The sequence below is a fragment of the Taudactylus pleione genome, unplaced genomic scaffold (genome assembly GCF_031769625.1).
Source record: "Taudactylus pleione unplaced genomic scaffold, aTauple2 ptg000406l, whole genome shotgun sequence".
Classification (NCBI taxonomy): Eukaryota; Metazoa; Chordata; class Amphibia; order Anura; family Myobatrachidae; genus Taudactylus; species Taudactylus pleione.
In genome coordinates this window covers 1,568,514-1,588,425 of record NW_028284808.1, presented here as the reverse complement: position 1 = coordinate 1,588,425, position 19,912 = coordinate 1,568,514, and the positions used below count along the sequence as shown (strand labels likewise).

Genomic DNA, 19,912 nt, shown 5'->3' with positions numbered 1-19,912 from the left:
CAAGGAGGCGGGGCCAGCCAGACTAAAAGTATTTATGGACGGAGGCGGGGCCACGTGATCACATTATTTTGCCCCCGCCCCCGCTACACAATGCCAAAATTACGCGATTCAGCGTGAATCACGTCACTGTCCCCCCCTGCTGCGGGGTTTCAAAGGTAATTGCGGGGGCATAGGAGGGGTGGGCAGCAGCTGGGAGGATTGCCTGCCTTCCCGGGAGGTCGAGAGCGGCACCCGATTTTCGGGAGGCTCCTGACTAAATCGGGAAGGAGAGTAGGCAAGTATGCAATAAGTGCTGCAGGCGGCCTCCCTTTGGGGCTAATTTTACAGCCCCAGGGGGTTAATTAATCCGTAGTAAATTACTGTGGATAATTGAATTCCCCCCTTTAGTCTGGAATGTATAATCATTTCTTTGTTCAGATATGCTGCCACAGTTCAAGGAGATTAGTTAATGTGTCAAATAAATGTAAACAATGTAAACAATGCAGCATAGAAGAGAACTGCAAAGAAATGTGATGTTGGTACTTTCAGTAGTATAAGGTAATATTTGCTATTTACAGTTGTCAATTCTTTATTTAATCTTATCTCTTTCTCACACAGGTTACTATGCCTAATTTCAGTACGCTGACCCTTTGCATCTCTGCATCGAGCTTTGCCATATCTCAGCTCCTCTTCTATCTAGGAAGCTCTTGGCTCTCAACGCGTTTTACTCTTGGCTTCAGCAAGCTGAGTGCAAAGCAGAAGATTGAATGGAATTCCAGGTAAAACTGAGAAACAATGTTTACTTTGTGCTAAAGAATGATGTGCTGTGCTGGCCTTAAGCTGTATTTACTTTGTGACACATTACTATCAACCCTCGTTTTCCAGGGAAGATCAATACCGTTTTATGGTATGTCCTATGCATATGGCATATGAAGCCAGATCATAAGCTGTTATCTAGGTGAAAGTATGAATGTGCCATACTGCCAGACACAGTGTAGTCTCCCCCTTATTATTAGAAGAATTAGATTACCACTCCCAAGGCATCCTGTCATTGTATGATCTGCAAAAAATAAAAAGCAGTCAGATTTGTAAAGTGGATTAAAACTTGATTTAGGGACATTTTTATTATAATCTGCAGTAAGAATCGTTATCACAGCATATCGCAGCAATAAAAACTCTGCAGATAAGGATTTTTTGATGAAGTATATCAATTTAAATCGCCGGGACACGGGCTCCGATAAGAGCCTGCCCTGGGGATTAGGAAGAAGGTAAATGAATGTGTATGCAATCACTTTACCTCTTGTCCCCCTTTTGTCTCCTGCACATGCACAATGTGGGAAATCCTGTAAAAGCGCATCGGGATATCCTCCAGCCCATGGGAGCGGCATGACAAGATCCCTCTCCGGCAGGGCTGCCCCATTGCAGTCTATGGGCTAATGCCGTCTGAAGATGACGTTATCCAATGCACGCAATAACGTCCCCATAGAAAACTATGGGGACAGCTGCTGCAAAGGCTGGCAGCCAGGCAGCAGGAGATATCTATGTCTGTTTTCTGCATACACCGCCTTGATGTCTGGAGTCATGCATTCGATGCTTCGTTAGTAGAACACCATGTGAAGAGTGCATTTGAATTTGCTGACATCGGCACAGTGAGGCAGCGATGTGGGCATGTATGGCTGCAGAGAGTATCCATAAGAAATACAGCAACCTGCAACATCTCTTGAAGTTTAGGTTAATGTTAGATATACTCTACTGGAGAGTGCATCTAACAGACAGTTAAAGATGGGCCGTGGTTATATTTATGTGCCAGCTGTGGGGCATCCACATCTCATATACATCTGGATTGCTGTTAGTCTTTGGTATAAATGATGACGAGTATGTTGTCTATTCACATTTGATCATGGAGCATGCAGACCACATATTTTGCATGTTTATTCCATAAGTCTACATGACCACTGTGCTCAGTCCCATAGTGCTTTCAGGGCCTGATTCAGAGCCGGACACTCTGACCAGAGCGCTCGCTCTGAATCAGGGCCCTCCTACCTCAACTTGGAGCGGCCTTATGGACGCTCGCATAGCTGTGGGTTACCACCCACAGCTTATGCGAGCGTCCATGATAATGGTCGCGATGGTCAAGAAAAATCGCGACCATCGGGTTTGCGACGGAGACCCTGCGGTAGGGTCTCGCAGCCGCAAACCCTGGAGTGATTTTGGCTCTATCAGAGCCAAAATCACTCCCACTGACATCACTAGTGATGTCAGTGGGGCCGGACCCAGACGGTAGGCGTTCCCATGGGAACGCCTCCGTCTGGCAGCCACGCCCCCGGAATGCCCACCAAAGGGGGTGTGCTATCAACATCGACAGCGCGCCCCCTTTGGTGTGAGACCCGGAGACCGTAGCTGGGTCTCGCGCATGCGCACGACGGAGCTCCCTCCGTCGTGCGCATGTGCATTTGGGTACCATCGACCCGCTTGCAAGCGTCCTGCGCTCGCGAACGGGTCTGAATGAGACCCTCAGTTTTAGAATAGACCTTTAGTTTTTCCTTACTACAAACAGAGCAGCATATGCACAGCCTAGGGCCTGATCAGCACAGGATGCTAATGCAATGCAATTTTGCACTGAACGCAGCTATGAAAATATGCTAATGCTTCCAAAGCTTAACGAGCATAGGGAGGTCCACTGCTACTTTCTCATATCCGGCAAATGTCGTTCTCCTGCATAAACATCGGTAACATCGGCGTACATCGGCCAGTCACACAGCATTTAAGCCAAGTCTGACCAGCCTCAAACACTGCAGCTCTCTCCTGACACGCAGAGAGCTATCAGGCTGCGAAGGAGATCACAATGGTTCATTGATGCATGCCCATGAAACGGCCTTCAAACGTTCAGACACGCTTCTGACTCGCTTCGCGAATGGATCCTCTGTGTGTACCTAATTGTATTGCAATCCCTGCGGCTTACACACATGCGCAATGGCAAACAGTCGCTCGGTCTGCGTAAATATCGTTATTGCGTCTGCTGCTAAATATGGCCCATACTTTCCACTGATTATATGTCACCTTTCGCAGCCTGAGAAACAGTAATAATTAACTAATAGTGAATAACAGCCTGTGTGCATAATCCACTCGATGCCTTTATTTATTTATTTATTTATTTATTAACAGTTTCTTATATAGCGCAGCATATTCCGTTGCGCTTTACAATTGGAAACATTGATAGAACAAAACAGGGTAATAACAGACAGACATAGAGGTAAGAGGGCCCTGCTTGCAAGCTTACAATCTTTATTTCTGCCATAATTAAAGCACTACAGGCTTTTTTTTTTGCACTTAGCACAGACTGAATACATGGGTCTCTTGTGCCATATGGGATGTTGATTGGGTCTCAGATTATCCGTGAACTTCCGAAGTTTTATAATAAGCCATTTCTTGGCCCGCCTTTCCCTGCAATGCACATATGCTTTTGAGCTTTGAATTTCACTGACTGGTATCTCTGGGAGTAATCTGATATGCCTGTGGGGAATTTAAAGTAGCGTTCCCCTTTCTCTTGGCAACCAAGCAGGTTTATGTGGTACTTTGCGGTACAGAGCCACGAAAGCAAAAAGAAATAGTTGTTATATGGCCCATCTTGGAACAAGACCTACAAAAGGAGGATTATATTTTTTTAGTTTTAGAAATCAAGAAAATGACTTGTTTTAATAGAAATGCCTTCATAAACTTGTTATCCGCATAGGTCTTAACAGGTTACGCATAAGGACATTGTGCATTTGACTCCATGACGGTATCGTGAGCGAGATTCTCACTGAGGCCCTGATTCAGAGCCGTACGCTCTGACAGAGCGCTCGCTCTGAATCAGGGCCGTCCTTCTACATTTTTAGAGTGGCCTCCTGGTCGCTCGTATAGCTGTGGGTGACCACCCACAGCTATAGCGAGTGGCCAGGAAGATGGTCGCGATGGCCATCGTGCTTGCGACAAGACCCTTGTGGTAGGGTCTCGTTGTCACAAGCCGTGGAATGCTTTCGACTCAAACAGAGCCGAAAGCACTCCCACTGACATCACTTGTGATGTCAGTGGGGCCGGCCACAGACGGTAGGCGTTCCCATGGGAACGCCTCCGTCTGGGCAGGCACGCCCCCGGCATGCCCACCTAAGGGGGCGTGCTGTCACTCAACATCGACAGCACGCCCCCTTTGTTGCGAGACCCAGAGCGACGGTTTGCCCGTCGCTATCTAGGGCTCGCGCATGCGCACGACGGAGCCGTCTCCGTCGTGCGCATGCACACTGGGCCAACATCGACCTGATTGCGAGCACTCAGCGCTCGCGAGCGGGTCTGAATCAGGCCCTGAGTGTGATCTCTATTTGAAATTTAGACAGCCAGTATTTTAACTCTATTCCTATCTATAACAGCTGATTTTCTTTGAAACACATTTGTTTTGAAATGTTTTAAATGTAGTTGAATAAACACATTAGAATTACGAGGGGGGAATTAAATTATTGTTTGGGCACCCATTAGTGATGGGCACTCAACAGAACAATTAATTGTTGCTCCGATTGGGCGCGAGTGCCCAGATTTCTGCTCGCAGTCTCCTGAGGTCGCTGCGAGCAGTTTGAGCTGTTTGGGTGCTCTAACCAGGACTTTAGACGGGTTTAGCCCTTTACGTGGCTAAACTTGGTACATTTGGGTGCATCAAGTGCGATAAGTAATGGGCGCCCGTGGCACTCTCGTCTGATCGGAGCAACAATTAAGTTGAAATTTATTTAACTAGTAAGTAGGGACATCTCAAGTGTATAACAGGAGACTTTTCCAAACGATTCTGCCAAATAATATAGCCTACATTTCACATATTAAATTTAAGTTGGAGTATGTTCTTTATGATCCATATACTAAATTACAGTGAAGTCAAGATTTGGATGCAGTTGGTCGAATCCTAGTTATTTATTGGTACCCAGATTTACTAAAAAGCAACTTTATTTTGTTCAAATCCCAACGTGAATGTGGGAGCTGGTGCATCTTAATAAATAGGTTAATTTTAAAAGTGAAATACACTGAGTGGCCAAATTATCATGACTACCATTTTTATTTTATGCTATTCTGCAGATCAGGGGTTCTTAACTCTAGTTCTCTAGTACCACAAACAGGTCGTGTTTTGTGGATTTCTTTAATCATGCACAGGGGAGTTAATCTATTTTGCTGAGTCAGTAATTATCCCACTGGCTTCCACAGACAGAAATGTTGGGAAAACCTGAGCGTTGAGGTTGAGAACCACTGCCACAGATTATGCTGTCATAGGATGCCTGACTCTGCATAAGATAGTATGCAGAGACTAATGAAGTGTATCACTCATGAAATAATGGGTTAAAAACGCGACCTGACGGACTTTGGACATAGAATTATTGTTGGCACTAGAAGGAGCAGTGCGAGCTTTAGTAAAATGGCTGCCGTGGTGAGTTGGTCGAGGCTGGCAGTTGTTAAAGTGTACACAGCGTGGTCCAGCAGACAAAACCTGGGTCTGAGCGCAAGGCCTGTGGTCGTAAACGGCTACTGGATGCTCAATAGACAATAAGTTGGCAGAGTTGTTCAGTCCCGCAGACGGGCAACAGTTCATCAATCTGCGGATAGTCTGAATCAGGGAACAATTCAAATGGCCTTTCAATGAACAGTACATTGTACATTACATTGTATGGACTACAGAAGCAGAAGGTCTGTCCATACACTATTGGTATCTGCTGCAAACAGTGGAACACCTCTAGTTTGCTCAGGAGCACAGGAATTGGACGGTAGAAGATTGGAAACGGGTCATGTGGTCTGATGAATCACGTTTCCAATGACACCATGCAGATGGTAGGATGAGGATAAGGAGACAACATCACCAAAGCATGGATCCTAATCGTTATGACATTCCAGGCTGGTGGAGGCAACGCTATGGAGATGCACTTCATGACATCTGAGCTAATATTCCCCGCAAAACATAAAGTTAGTAGAATCCATGCCTAGAAGTATTCAAGTCGTATTTAGGGCAAAAGGGAGCCCAACAAAGTACTAACCCAGTGGTCATAATAATTTGGCCACTCAGTGTATAAATTGGTATAGCTGTGTCTGATTGTTGAATTAAAAAATCCTAAAAACTTCTAAAAGAACATTGAATGTGTGGAGATATTATCCCATGTTATTATATTATGCATTTTTTTTTAAATGACTTTATAAAATGTCTCTTTAAGTAATACAACTTTATATACAACATTTATTGGCCGCCATTTTGCAGACATTTTGTCCATTTTGCTTCAAGAGTACAGTACTGTAAATCTGTATATTTAGTGACATGATGAATAGATCCCCCAACCTTACATTCAGTTTGTTTCCATTCCACAGGACTGTGTCAACATTCCATGCGCTGGTGGTTGGATGTTTCTGCTTGTATATTTTAGTGTATGATGATGCTGTCAATGAGGACCCAGTTTGGTAAGTGGTAGTGTCTTTTGTACACGCTCTTTGTAGCGTGTTATGTACCTGACTGAGAAGTAAGTTGTTGTGAAACCATCATTATTACAAATTAGTCGATCTACCTCTTTGTCAATTATTTATGTGCTGTTCTTTTAACTACCTGCAACTAAAAAGTTTTCTGCACCAATGACGCTTAATCTTTTTTTTAGCTGAGACCCAAAGTATCAGTTTTTCATGCTTCTGGGACCCCAGGTATTAATGTGCCTTTGTACCTCAGGTACCAGTTGCTATTGTTCTCGGTATGACATTGATTTGGGACTCCAAGTACCAGTGGGCCCTTGATGTCCGTGCATGCCGACACTTCTGCAACTGCCATCATGCTCTAGCAACCTTGCTGGGACCAGTAGTCCACCTGTAAGGAACTATATTATTTATACCATTATTTGTTTATTACTTAAATACACAAGGACCCAGTGGGTACAGAGAAAGAACTAGTGCTATTGGAGCTAGAGCTGGTTGTGCTCAGGAGGGGGCTGCACATTTTCTGTGTGGGCCCCTTTAGACTGGGGAAGCCAGCCTTGGTGCTTGGTGGCCTAGGGTGTGTGGAATCATGGTGGAGGCCTACACACTATGGGTCTCTCCTCTATGGTTCCAATAGACCTAGCTAGTCAAGCCTAGTGCTGGTAAAATGACAAAAAAGGGGGACCCCACTCTCTTTGTCATCCTGATTTTTCCAATACCAGAGTAGGCAGAAGCATTAGTGCTGGTTATGATTAGTAAGGGGACTTTTTTTTACTTTAAATTACTTATTTTAAATATCATTAAAACAGATGGAGCATGGCAAGCTAAAAGCATTAGCAGCTATCTTACTACCTTCTGCCCTGTCTATTGTGAGTTTTTGGCTTGTTACAGCTGCGGTTGGGATTAGACTACGGTTATTGTTAGGCTGCAGTTAGGGTTAGGCTGTGGTTCGGGTTAGGCTGCAGTTAGGGTTACAGTTAGGCTGTGGTTTGGGTTAGGCTGCAGTTAGGGTTAGGGTTAGGCTGTGGTTTGGGTTAGGCTGCATTTAGGGTTAGGGTTAGGCTGTGGTTCGGGTTAGGCTGCAGTTAGAGTTAGGGTTAGGCTGTGGTTAGGGTTAGGCTGCAATTAGGGCTATGGTTAGGCTGTAGTTAGGGTTAGACTGTGGTTAGAATTAGGCTGTGGTTAGGGTTAGGCTGCGGTTAGGGTTAGGCTGCATATAGGGCTAGGGTTAGGCTGTAGTTAGGGTTAGGCTCCGGTTAGAGTTAGACTGCAATTAGGGCTAGGGTTAAGCTGTATTTAGGGTTAGGCTGCAGTTAGAATTAGGCTGCAATTAGGGCTAGGGTTAGGCTGTAGTTAGTATTTTGCTGTGGTTAGGGTTAGGCTGCAGTTAGGGTTAGGCTGCAAATAGGGCTAGGGTTAGGCTGTAGTTAGGGTTAGGCTGCGGTTTGAGTTAGACTGCAATTAGGCTAGGGTTAGGCTGTAGTTAGGGTTAGTTTAAGGCAGTGGTCTCCCACCTTAATTGGGGTGGGAGCCACTTCAGAAAAATGAGACACCGTGAAGAGCCACATTTTATTTTTGAAAACTAAATTCTGGCTAATAACCAAATTTTTCATAGAAAAACAACAATGCATGTATTAAGAAATGCATTGTTGTTTTAAATAAATAAAATAAAATTTGGTTATTAGCTAGATTTTAAATTTCAAAAATAAAATGTGGAGAGCTGTCAGAGGGGAGCAGGGGACTGCTGCTTGTGCAGGCGGGACAGAGGATGAACAGGCCCCACACCCCCTTTCAAAGTTCCCGACCCCCGCCACAATCCCCCACAACCCCACAGAGCAGGGACAGAGGTTCTCCCATCATGCTGAGCTCACAAAATGACGGCAGTACCACAGGGATGTAGATTGGAAGCTGATGGTCTAAATGCCGACCGCCGGCTTCCAGACTTTCTAATCCCGGCGTGGTACTAATGACAGGCGTCGGGAAAGGGGGGGTTAGGTTTAGGCACTTTGGGGGAGGTTAGGGTTAGGCACCCCTAAGGGAGGGTTAGGGTTAGGGGGTAGAATTAGGTTAGCGATACTTACCTTAGGGACGATCTGGATTTTCACCCTTGCCGGGCTGCCGCTGTCGGGATTTGAACCGCAGGCCCCGCGTCCGGCAGTAATACCTACTACACCCGTACACCATAGGCGACAAATGCACCCAAGTAATCTTCCCATATTTTCTGAGAGAAACTCACACAGCCAGAAATAAAAAAAAAGAATAAGTAGGCAACATAACTAACATAATTATATAACACTGAGAAGAATTATCTTACAGCTAAATAAATATTATAATCAATGGGAAAAAGTAACCAAAGAACAAAGCAGCCCTAGCCAGTCCCACTCCCCACATCCGCAACATGGCATCAGACCTGAAATAATGCAAGAAGAATAAGATAACCTTACCTCCTTCTTCTGTTCTGGCTGCTCCTCCATCCAGGGTTGTTGCTAGCCTCAGTTCAATCCTCACATGTCGTGGTTCCTCTTTTAGCGGCGCGACGTGACTTCATGACGTCATGCGCGCTGGCTCAGAACAAGTAAAAACTTTATTGCACGGGCCGGCTGCAGCAGCCTAGGTAGGAGGTGGAGCTGGAGGGCGGGCTCTTGACTTTCACTTCTATTGTGTCACAACAAGGGTATCTGTCACAACAAGTGTATAGTAATAGCGGTACTCCAGCCACCGTCCTTACAGCTACGAGCTAAACGGTGGCTCGTGAGCAACGGGTTGGTGACCTCTGGTTTAAGGTTTAAGGGTTAGTTTAAGAACAAAATATCAATGCTGACATTGACAATGTCGACATTCACAATGTCAAGATTTTATCTGTTGACATTCTGAACATGTCGACATTCAGACTTAGGTCCTGATTTAGAGCTGGAAGTAATGCTGATATTTACACAGTTGAGCGATTATCCGTAATCTGTGCATGCATCTAAGTCGAACTTCGCATGTGCCAAGATACATTACCATACCTCCCAACATTTGAGGAGGTTCACTTGGGACATCCGCATCCCCGAAAAGGGGTGTGGCCTACATGGAAAGGGGGTGTGGCCTAGCGGCACGCCCCGTTTACATCAGTAAGGAGCGTGCCCAGCATCTCCGAGAAGCTAGGCTGCCCCCGTGCTTCCCCCTGTACTGTAAATAGATGCTGTGCGCAGGAGCACAGCATCTATTCTCGCTCTGCATACACGCTGCTCTGCTATGCAGAGCAGCTGTGTATGCTTTCCCCAACTTCCCCCCCCACCGCGGGACACTGCGGCCCACGGATGGAACAGCAGGACAGTCCCAAAAAAAACGGGACTGTCCCGCTGAATGGGAGGTATGCATTACTATAATTGCTCACAGCGCCTGTTTACCTGCAGTTTGAATGACAGCCAAGAAGCGTTTAGGGGGGGGGTAACGGGGAGTGGCAGCAAAACTGCAGGCGTGTCTACGATCCCATACGCAATAAAAAGTGCTCCGGCATCTCATTTTAATTCTACAGTATCATATTCCTGGTAGGCAGGTATTTGCCTCATTTTGATACTTGCCACCACTGATATTAATGTCCTCCCGAGAGGCATTTCCTACCAGCTATTTTAACTTCTTCTTTTACTATTAGATTCATGTAGAACTGATAATGGTGGCTATGGGACAAATGTGTGAAGCAGTGATGACCTCTTTGTTTGCCAAAAAAAGGGGTTATTCCTGCTTCCCCAAAATGCATGAAGAGGCAGGCTGTGGGGAAATCTGAGATATCTCCAGCGGTGCCTACTTCCTAATGCCACTGCCATACCCAGCTATAGCGGCAAAGCATTATGGGCACTTACTAAGCGATGAAAATGTGAGCTTATCATCGCTTGCCAGCTAACTAATAGCGCCAGCTGAGGAGACAGTTGTATGGTGTAATCAATATTCACACTATCCATTCTCCGAGACAAAGCGTACGCAGGGACGGGCAAAGTGGACATCTCCACCTGTGACTAAATTGGCGTAATTGGGCTAAAAGGGGGTGTTCTCATAAAAGCGAAATTCTGAGAGAACCTGCTGATGGAATTGTGGGTTATTCAGATGGATCTCTCCCACCAAGTATATTAGCTGATGAATGGGTGCCATGATGATGATGAAACGTACGGTCCAGGGGTAAGTACACTGCAGAGATGCTTAAAGCTCTGACTACAGACAACTGAAACAGGCATTAGTTCTGTGCACACAATGCAGGAGCTTTGTGACCAATTTGCATTAATCTCTGCATCAGACCAATATCTACATTTATTTGAATACATAGGAGAGAATTAAAAGATATATTAATATAAAAGTGTACTTGCATAAAAGGGATTGGGATTGAAATGCCGGCCGGCAGTTCAAATCCCGACAGCGGATGCCCGACAGGATCAAGTGCCCGACAGGGGCAGATAAGTACCCTAACCTCTCCTGTGGCCCCCTAACCCTAACCCTCCCTTAGTGGTGCCGTATTCGGTATGAATAGCCAGCTGCCGCATGACTGGCAGTTCGATTCCTGGCTGTGGCATCCCGACAAAACAGCAGAGCCCGGCAGCGGATGCCCGACAGCGCTGGAAATCCCGATCGTCCCTAAGGTAAGTACTTACTAACCTAACCAACCCCCCTAACCCTAACTAACCCTAACCTCCCCCCTCTAAGTGCCTAACCATAACCTTCCCCGCTGCCTAAACCTAAGTCCCCCGGGGGTGCCTAACCCCAAGTCCCCCCCGGGGGTGCCTAACCATAACCCTCCCTCCCCCTAGCCTAACCATCCCAGGAGGGTGCCTAACCCCAATTCCCCCCCGGGTAACCTAAACCTAACCCTCCCCCTCCACAGCTGTCCGCTCGCGGCGCCCGGCATCCCTTCGATCGGGATGCTGGGCGCCTGTCTCCCGGCGCCGGGATAATGACAGACGTCTAGATTTATCCCTAGGCGGGATAGAGGATTTGGGAAGCCGGCAGTCGGGATTGCGGCCGACGGCTTCCTAAACGTATCCCGTGGTGCCTAACCCTAACCTCCACCCTTAGTGCCTAACCCTAGCCTACCCCCAGGGGTGCCTAACCCTAACCCCCCTTACCGGTCCCTAAACCTAACCCTCCCAGCGGGGTACCTAACCCTAACATCTCCCTGGGTGTGCCTAACCCTAACCCTGCCCCCTAGGGGTGCCTAACCCTAATATATCCCGCCAAAGCTAACCCTAACCCCGCTAGACTCCCTAATCCTAACTCTCCCCCCCTCATGGCTAACTCTAAGGGCGCCCTGGACTTACCTTCGTTCGGAATGGCGTCTTCGGTGTTGCGGCATCGGGATTATGATAGGCGTCGGTATTTCGATGCCTATCATAAATCCCTAGCCGGCATTCTGCTGTCGGGATTGTGGCCGTTGGTCACATGACTACATCCCGCATAAAAGCCTAAAAGTGCAATTCATATATTTGAAGATCATATCTAATCTGCTTTTTTTATTTGATGTTTAATCACTGTCTTGTATTTTCTCAATAATACGCACAGTATAAATCTTTCTAAAGCTATCAGACGTAAGTGTATATGAAATATTTATTTTTTGTTGAATTATCTAGTATGTGTTTCCTTTTGCAATTTAGTTAGTATCTTACCTTTCACACAGCTGTGCTAATCTCAGTTATACTGCTTTTCCACCAGTCCAGGGTCTGACCCCGAGATTTGGAACACGGGTCAGACCCTGGAATACCCCTTTTCCACTATGGTGCCGATCCGGGCTATTCCCGTATCGGCGCCGTTCACACTGCACATAGGTGCAGTGGTCACTTCTCCTGGTGCTTGGAGATGACATCATCTCCAAGCGCTGAGAAACCAGGAAGTCCCCATGCTGTAAATAGGACCCGGGTCGGACGACCCAGGTTACACGTTTACACTGCAGGGTTTCACGGGTCGTTCACGTGTTAAACCCTGTAAGTTACCTGGGTTGGATTGCTGGGTCACTCGACCCGGGAATCCAACCCTGGCCCCTTTTACACCAAGGAGCTACCCGGGTTGACCCTGCAATAACCCGAGTTTTAGCTCTGGTGTAAAAGGGGTATTAGATACTAGAGACTGATTAGTGCTGCTATCATTCTGTTATAGGTGTGGCAGTTATATTCCAACCACCCAGGCTATTGGCAGCTCACGAAGGGTTCCATCTTGAGCTAGTTCAGAGTAAATATTTTATATTGTCCCATTTATCTGCGGGATTGATCTCTATACTCTTATCATATAGCCCTTTAAAATGTTGCTATGTGGCTCACAAAATTCTAGTTACCCCCCTGATTGTATACCAAGGGTCATATCCTATTGCAGGCAAAATTTAGAAAAACTCTGCGGCATAGGGATTTTCCCGCAACCGTAAGGTTTTTTATTATATAATTGCCGGGTAGAAACTCAGTTGCAGTAATTTCTATAAGAACTATAACGGCTATTTTCTCACAGCCCCAGAGCAGGTCTAAAAAAATTATAAAAAAACTTATTATAAGCTTAAAATGTTGGGGACCCCTACAGAACTCCTTGTACACCCCCCAATGACTAATTACGCAATTGGTAGTTTTCAATTAGCCTTATTGGTCCAATAATTAAATGTCATTATTGGTTGGTAAAGCAGTAATGACTTCAAATTAAAGCAATTAAACAAAAAATAATTGCTTTTTATTTATTTTTTTAAATTGGCCTAAAATTACTCTAAAATTACCCCAAAATTACATTTTTTTTCTACATTCTTCGTTTTTTATTCGTTTGTAATAAAACAAAAAGTTTTTAATTTGTATTTGCTTTATATCTTTTTTTACTTTCAAAAAATAATTCACAAATCATCCATTTGCTGTATTTTTAAAGAACAATTTATTCTTCTTTGGGACAGTAATAACAATTATTACTATTACAAAATGTTTTTATTTTTTAGTGGTACTGGCTGTTTCTCATTATGCGTTTTACATTTCCTGTAGGGTTTTTCCTGAAAAAAATGTTGCCACCGATTTTTTTCCTGTTGGATACCAGAGGTATCGGGAGTGCGTATACCCGCGGTAATAGAAAATTGGTTGCAATTTTTTTTTTCTGCAGGGAAAACCTTGTGAACAATTTTATATACCCCCAAGCATTCTTAATCATAATGAGTGTCTGCAACTCAAATTCGGCCACAGTCGTCATAGGCGCACTGGTCCTCAAGCCGATTTCTGGTGCCTATTATGGTCATGTCCATTCCTTAAACGTTTTGGAGAAGAAGTGGTGAGATTTTTCTGATTAGTTCTTTGACCGCTGTCCCTTTAGAACCTAAGTTACTGTATACCTCTCTAATATATAGATGTAGAGGAACTGTCATGTCACGTGTATTTTTCGAAGGGAAAATATGTATTATTTTGTTAGAAAGGCTCTTATTTTGAAGGTTACCAAATGCCTCTACTACTATTTCACCCTGGAATGTAATGCTATACTATAAAATCATTGCAAATGCCAAGATATAACTTCAAGATATGAAAAATGTGGCAGACAGCTCCAGTCTTTTAGAATGCTTGAGATACATAGCTAGGACATTTGTTACGTTATTATTTAGATTGAATAGAGTCATTTAATTTACTCTAATGTTACTTTAGGTACACTTGAACAATTCCACTCACGATCTAACCAAGTTTTTGATCTTCTCTAGTGTCCACTTTAGGCTCTTGATCGGCAGGGCGCAAATCAAGAGAGAAAACACATCTGTACGTTTTCCCAGCACTCACAGATATGCTGGGCTGCCTCCAAGCTCTTCCCGCACTATGAATAGATGGCGTGTGCACGGCATCTATTCATCCACTGCACAATGCCCCCTCCCCTCCTGTGGGACACTAGGGATGGCGGGGACAAAGGAGAGGCTCAGTGGCATAGCAGTAGCCATAGCGCAATGGGCACATCGGCTTCAGGCTGTGATCAGTGGGATGCCAGGGTGCCTCCATAAGGGCAGGGCTCATTTTCCCATTTTAAAATCTGTCAGGTCGCGGCGCCCTGCTGAAACAGCCTAGCTATTCTCAGTGATGAACATCAAATTTCTATGTACATGTACATGTGATTTCTTAAACTGCATACCCACACAACGATTTTGTTACCAACGATTTTCTGAACGATTTTAATGAATGATTTTTTTGAACTACTAATGATTTTTGCATATTTCCTTAATGAAAATCGTTCAGTTGGTCAGTCTGACTGAACTATAAACTACAAAGGTAAATGCGCATGAACGATAATCGTTCATCGTTTTAGCTCAGAAAGTGAACGATTTTTTTCAACGATTGAACGATAAACGATATCGTTATCAATAATCGTTCAAAAAATCATTGTGTGTGTATGCACCTTTAGTGTTTATTTTTTTATAAAATTTGCAAAAATCTCAAAAAACTTTTTACACGGTCTTTATGGGGTATTGTGAATACACTCCGGATGAACTGTAGATTGTAAGCTCCCTGTAGATTGTAAACTTGTGAGCAGGGCCCTTTTACCTCTATGTCTGTCTGTTTTTACTTTTTACCCAGTTTTCTATTGCTGTTGTTTCCAATTTTAAAGCGCAACAGAATGTGCTGCGCTACATAAGAAACTGTTAATAAATAATATAGTGGAATATACCATTGTCATAGACATGTATTTGTTTCTTTGTTCCTGCATTGCATTTGTCATATTCTCCATCAGTTGTGAACTATGCCTAATTATTGTACACTGGTTTCAATCTGAACGAATAAACCTAAAATAGGCCCACCCCTCAGCGTGCAATCTGTAACAGACCATTTGAGATACATAGGGCCTGATTCAGAGCCGGACGCAATTAGCGATCGCTCATCCAGAAAATAGGGGTGGCTATTCAAATGAACCGTTCGCTCTTTGCGGTCTGTTCATGCCTCTAGGTCTGAATGAGCGAACAAAACTTGCGGTTGTTTTTTTGAAAAATACGCCCCCTGGCCGCTCGCATCCTACGTCATGTCCGCTATTTATTAGATTAATCGAGTACATCGACCAGCGTATGAACTGCTCGCTATTCTTGGGGTTGGTTTTTGCTACCACAATCTTGCGAGCAGTTCTGGCTATAAAACAACCCAGTGACGTGGTCAATGACGCTGCTGTTTTAATTATGCACACCCATAAAACGCCCGTTTTGACCTTTAAGCACGCCTGCGTTCGGATCTCCACTCCCCGTTTTCAAGCACCTTACCCTGTTACCACCCACATACGCCTCTTTCTGTCACTCAAATTTTCAGGCATGCGCTATTTTGCGAGCACGTGAATTTCGACCGCACTGACTGGTTCGCGCATGCGTATAACGATCCGTACGCATGCGCAGTTGGGCAAACATCGCTCGGAGTGAAGAAGCGGCCGCTTACGAGCGGCTCTGAATCAGGCCCATAGTGGTGTGCCTTCCTGTTATATATCACTCTCATTGCAAGTATTAGGCCAGGTGGATCTTTGTAAATCTCATTAATCTTGCCTGCGAGTCACAGTTCCCTTTATTACAGTACTCTGCTGATAGTTCTCATTGCTCATATATTGCCTGCGAGTCACAGTTCCCTTTATTACAGTACTCTGCTGATAGTTCTCATTGCTCATATATTGCCTGTGAGTCACAGTTCCCTTTATTACAGTACTCTGTTGATAGTTCTCATTGCTCATATATTGCCTGCGAGTCACAGTTCCCTTTATTACAGTACTCTGCTGATAGTTCTCATTGCTCATATATTGCCTGTGAACACAGTTGTGCATGTTGGTGATAAAACAGATAATCTGTAATGCGCGTGACATTGAACTGTGATTAGTTTATGTAGATTTGCTGAGTGATTGGAATTCTTGTTTGTACTTATTTAAAGATAATGCTATGGTTAGGAAGCTGCTGCAGACATATGATTTTTATAGTAACATTGTGCAAATAGGATATAACATACATCTCTGAGTATTTGTTCTGTTTATTCTTTTGAATCTTGCATGTAATTGTTACACTGACCTAGAATCATCAATACTGTATTACCCACAGCCACTGCCCATCTGTATTAAATGTTGGCAGATATATTATTACTATTACTCCTTATAGAGCACCTGCATATTCTACAGTCCCCTCGATCATCCCATATATCATTTATACACAGCCAAATAATCTCCAGATAGTTGGATGTTTGCCTGCAGTAATTGTTTCCTCACGATAAACTGCCCACTGCCCCATGCAGTCAGATTCTGCCCCTTTTCTGCAGTCACTGATATCTGTTTTCTATACTCTAGCTCTCTCTCTATATAAATGATGGGCAGAATTCTATATACTTACAGTATATGTATGAGTGTGACTAGCATTACTGTACCCATATCCATTTTGTCTGTTCGGTGTTGACACTAGTAATTGGACGGAAAGTGTGTGTGGGGGAGGGATAGGTTGATATTTGAAGGCCTGTGAAAACAATCATTAAGTTATTTCTGATTTCTGGAACACAAAAATATTACTTATCATTGCGACAATCATGCTATGTGTCACGGTCTAACCAATTTATTTTCCAGGGGAGACCCTTACATGGTCAAGTTAAATGTTGCGATCACCTCAGGCTACCTCATTTCAGGTAATTTTATGCTTGATAAACTGTGTATGTTCTATACTGAGCTGTTCAGTTATCAGTAAAAGTGCTTACGGCTACACCCTTCCAGCATTGCAGTTTGGTGGGGTTTCCCTGAGCCCTTTTACTTGTGTATGGTGGGGGAGTCTTCAGATGTGTTATACATGTCAAACCCCCCCCCCTCACTGCAACATGTTTTGACAGTTGAAAGGATTTTTTTTTTCAGTTCGTAACATTTGGACATCCTATTAAAGTATTCTGGTAACACAAAGTTGGTAAATTTCCATTTATTGTATGTGTGTGTGCGTGTGTGTGTGCATGTGTGTGTGCGCGTGTGTGTGCGTCTGTGTGTGTGAAAAGTGAACCTGTTGCTTAGCGTTCTGGCAATGGGATAAGCCTGTTTGTGGTCAGATTTCAGGCCCTCTTTCCTAGCCATGATTCTTTCCTAGCCATGATAAAGCAGATTTGGCTGTGTTCACATATATTTTGATACAAGTTCATAATGAAGCAAATATGGGCCTGATTCAGAGCTGTACGATATGCCGATGTTTTTGCAAATTAAGCGATTGTTTTCCACTGTGCATGCGTCAAGGTACATTACCATTGTCACACACTGCGAGTCTTTATTCACAGTGTGATTGTCTGTCAGGGAGAGGTTGGGGGAGTCAATGGGGAGTATCCTCTAAAAATGCAAGCGTGTCTCGACAGTTTTGAGGGCGTGTCACTTTCTGCGTCTGAGATCCCATACACAGGAAACATGGCTCCGTCGTCTCAGTTGCGGAGACCATTCTTAGTGACCATAGGAAGTTGATGTTTGCATAACCTGCGTCTGATGCTGGTTATGTGTACACAGTTGTGGACAGCTGCGTTGGCTCTGGTGGGTGTCTCAGTACTAATACCGGCCGCTGTTACATTAGCATATCTTTGCAGAGCCAGCCATAACCAGTTTGGTGCCCTAGGCAAGGTATTGGCTGGTGCCAGCTAGCAGATAAACCAAATTTAGTGTTTATACGCTTCTTACACCTTTTCACAAAATTGTGATTCATTTGCTCCCGTCTTAACATATCTATTCTCTCTCTCTCTCTCCCTGTACAAACACACATACAAAATCTGAATAAATATTAACATATATAGTCATATATCTAGATATATCATTTATCTACACACACACATACAGCACACACACTAACCCAGTTACTGCCCACCTCACCGCGCTCAGTAACCCTCCTCGCAGTACCACAGTACCACATACTGCACTCCTTTCCCAGCACAGCGCCCCTCAATCAGCACCCCTCTCCCAGCACAGCACCCCTGGCCCCATCCAGTACCCCTTTCCCAGCAAAGCACCCCTGGCCTCATTCAGAACAGCAACCCTGGCCTCATCCAGCACCCCTTTCCCAGCACAACACCCCTCATCCAGCACAGCATTCCTGGCCATTTCGAGCACAGCACCCCTCTGTCAGAACAGCACCTCTTGCCACATCCAGCACCCCTCTCCCAGCAGAGCACCCCTGGCCTCAGGGGCGTATTTATAATGGGTGCAAGATGTGCGGTGCACATGGGCTCACACATCGCACACCCTGCACCCAATTCAATCTACTTACCTCTCCGTCAGCCCGGCTGCAGAAATCACCAGGAAAATGGCCACCACAGCCATTTCCCGGTGATTCACATATGCGCAGTAGAGATGTCCCGGAAATGCGGCGGGTGCGCCATGCTCCCGGAGACCTGTGAATGCGCAGTAGACTCTGGCACAATGCCAGAGTCTACTGCACCGCTGTAGAGGAGGGGGTCCGATCGGAGCCCGCACATGGGCCCTGTTCTCGCTTAAAGCGCCTCTGCCTGGCCTATTTCTGCACCCCTGCCCTCATCCAGCTCAGCACCCCAGGCCTCATCCAGCACAGCACCCCATGCCTCATCCAGCACCCCTTTCCCAGCACAGTCAGCACCCAGGCAGCCAGAACCTCTCAGTCAGATCCAGCAGCATCCCTCTGTCCATTGTCCTCTCCCAACTGAGAGCTCAGCTAGGAAAGTTAGACAGAATCACTCTTGTCTGGCTCTTCTCTTCAGCCAGGGTAGGCAGTCACGGACAATTTTCCAGCTCCTGGGACTGTCACTGTTGGTGGACTTGGTGGAGTTGTCACTCACGACTCCGCTCCGCAAGTCCCATGGAAGGAGTAGCCGCGTCAGGGCATGAGCTGAAATCTGATCGTGGCTGCGGCGGGTAGCTGGTAGTCGCTGGCGCCATCACTATGCTGCAGCCTCCGAGCCGCGGGACGCCAATAAGGCTTTCCAGATGCCCTAGGCATTTGCCAAGAATGCCTATGCCCAGAGTCGGCTCTGTATTTTCAGATTTCCACAGCTGCAAAAAATGCAGCTGCGGCAACATTAGTGTACAACTCTGAATGAAGCCCCTATGTCTGCAAATAGGTGTATTTTACCACTTTATGTTACATGCAGTGAAACGTTTTGAAACAAAGCAGAAGGTTTCCTGTTTTTGTGCAGTTATTATTATGCCAAGTAAATTACTATGTTTTGTTTTCTTGCAGACTTGTTGCTTATAATTTATTACTGGAAGGCGATCGGTGATAAATATTTTGTGACCCATCATGTGGCAGCTCTGTATGCTTACTACTATGTACTGGTGAGTGCTATATTAGCTTATACTGCAGTGGTACAGGCAGACAAGTTGGAAAGATTGGCCATGAATGAACTTCCTAGGCACAATGATCTCATTTGATGCGAGATCAGTTTTGCTTTAGAGCACATAATGCCAAATAATACCTTAAAGCCTAATTAGATTAACAGGGGATTAAAGCACTTTGTAAAGCTGGGTTTTAGAAACCGATTGCTTCATTCATATACATACATCTTTTATCTGGCGTTCTAGT

General features: G+C 45.0%; 1 protein-coding gene across 2 annotated transcripts in view; it reads left to right on the top strand.

The window, feature by feature from the left end:
- The window catches only part of TLCD4 (TLC domain containing 4), an 89,976-nt gene that overhangs the window by 52,967 nt on the left and 17,097 nt on the right, over positions 1-19,912 (top strand). For both annotated transcript variants that reach the window (XM_088446810.1, XM_088446809.1), the window contains 4 exons: positions 598-758; positions 6,349-6,438; positions 16,969-17,027; positions 19,571-19,665. In XM_088446810.1, the coding sequence (XP_088302936.1) occupies positions 604-758; positions 6,349-6,438; positions 16,969-17,027; positions 19,571-19,665 (399 nt within the window). In that variant the 5' untranslated portion in view covers positions 598-603. The remainder of the gene's footprint in view (positions 1-597; positions 759-6,348; positions 6,439-16,968; positions 17,028-19,570; positions 19,666-19,912) is intronic.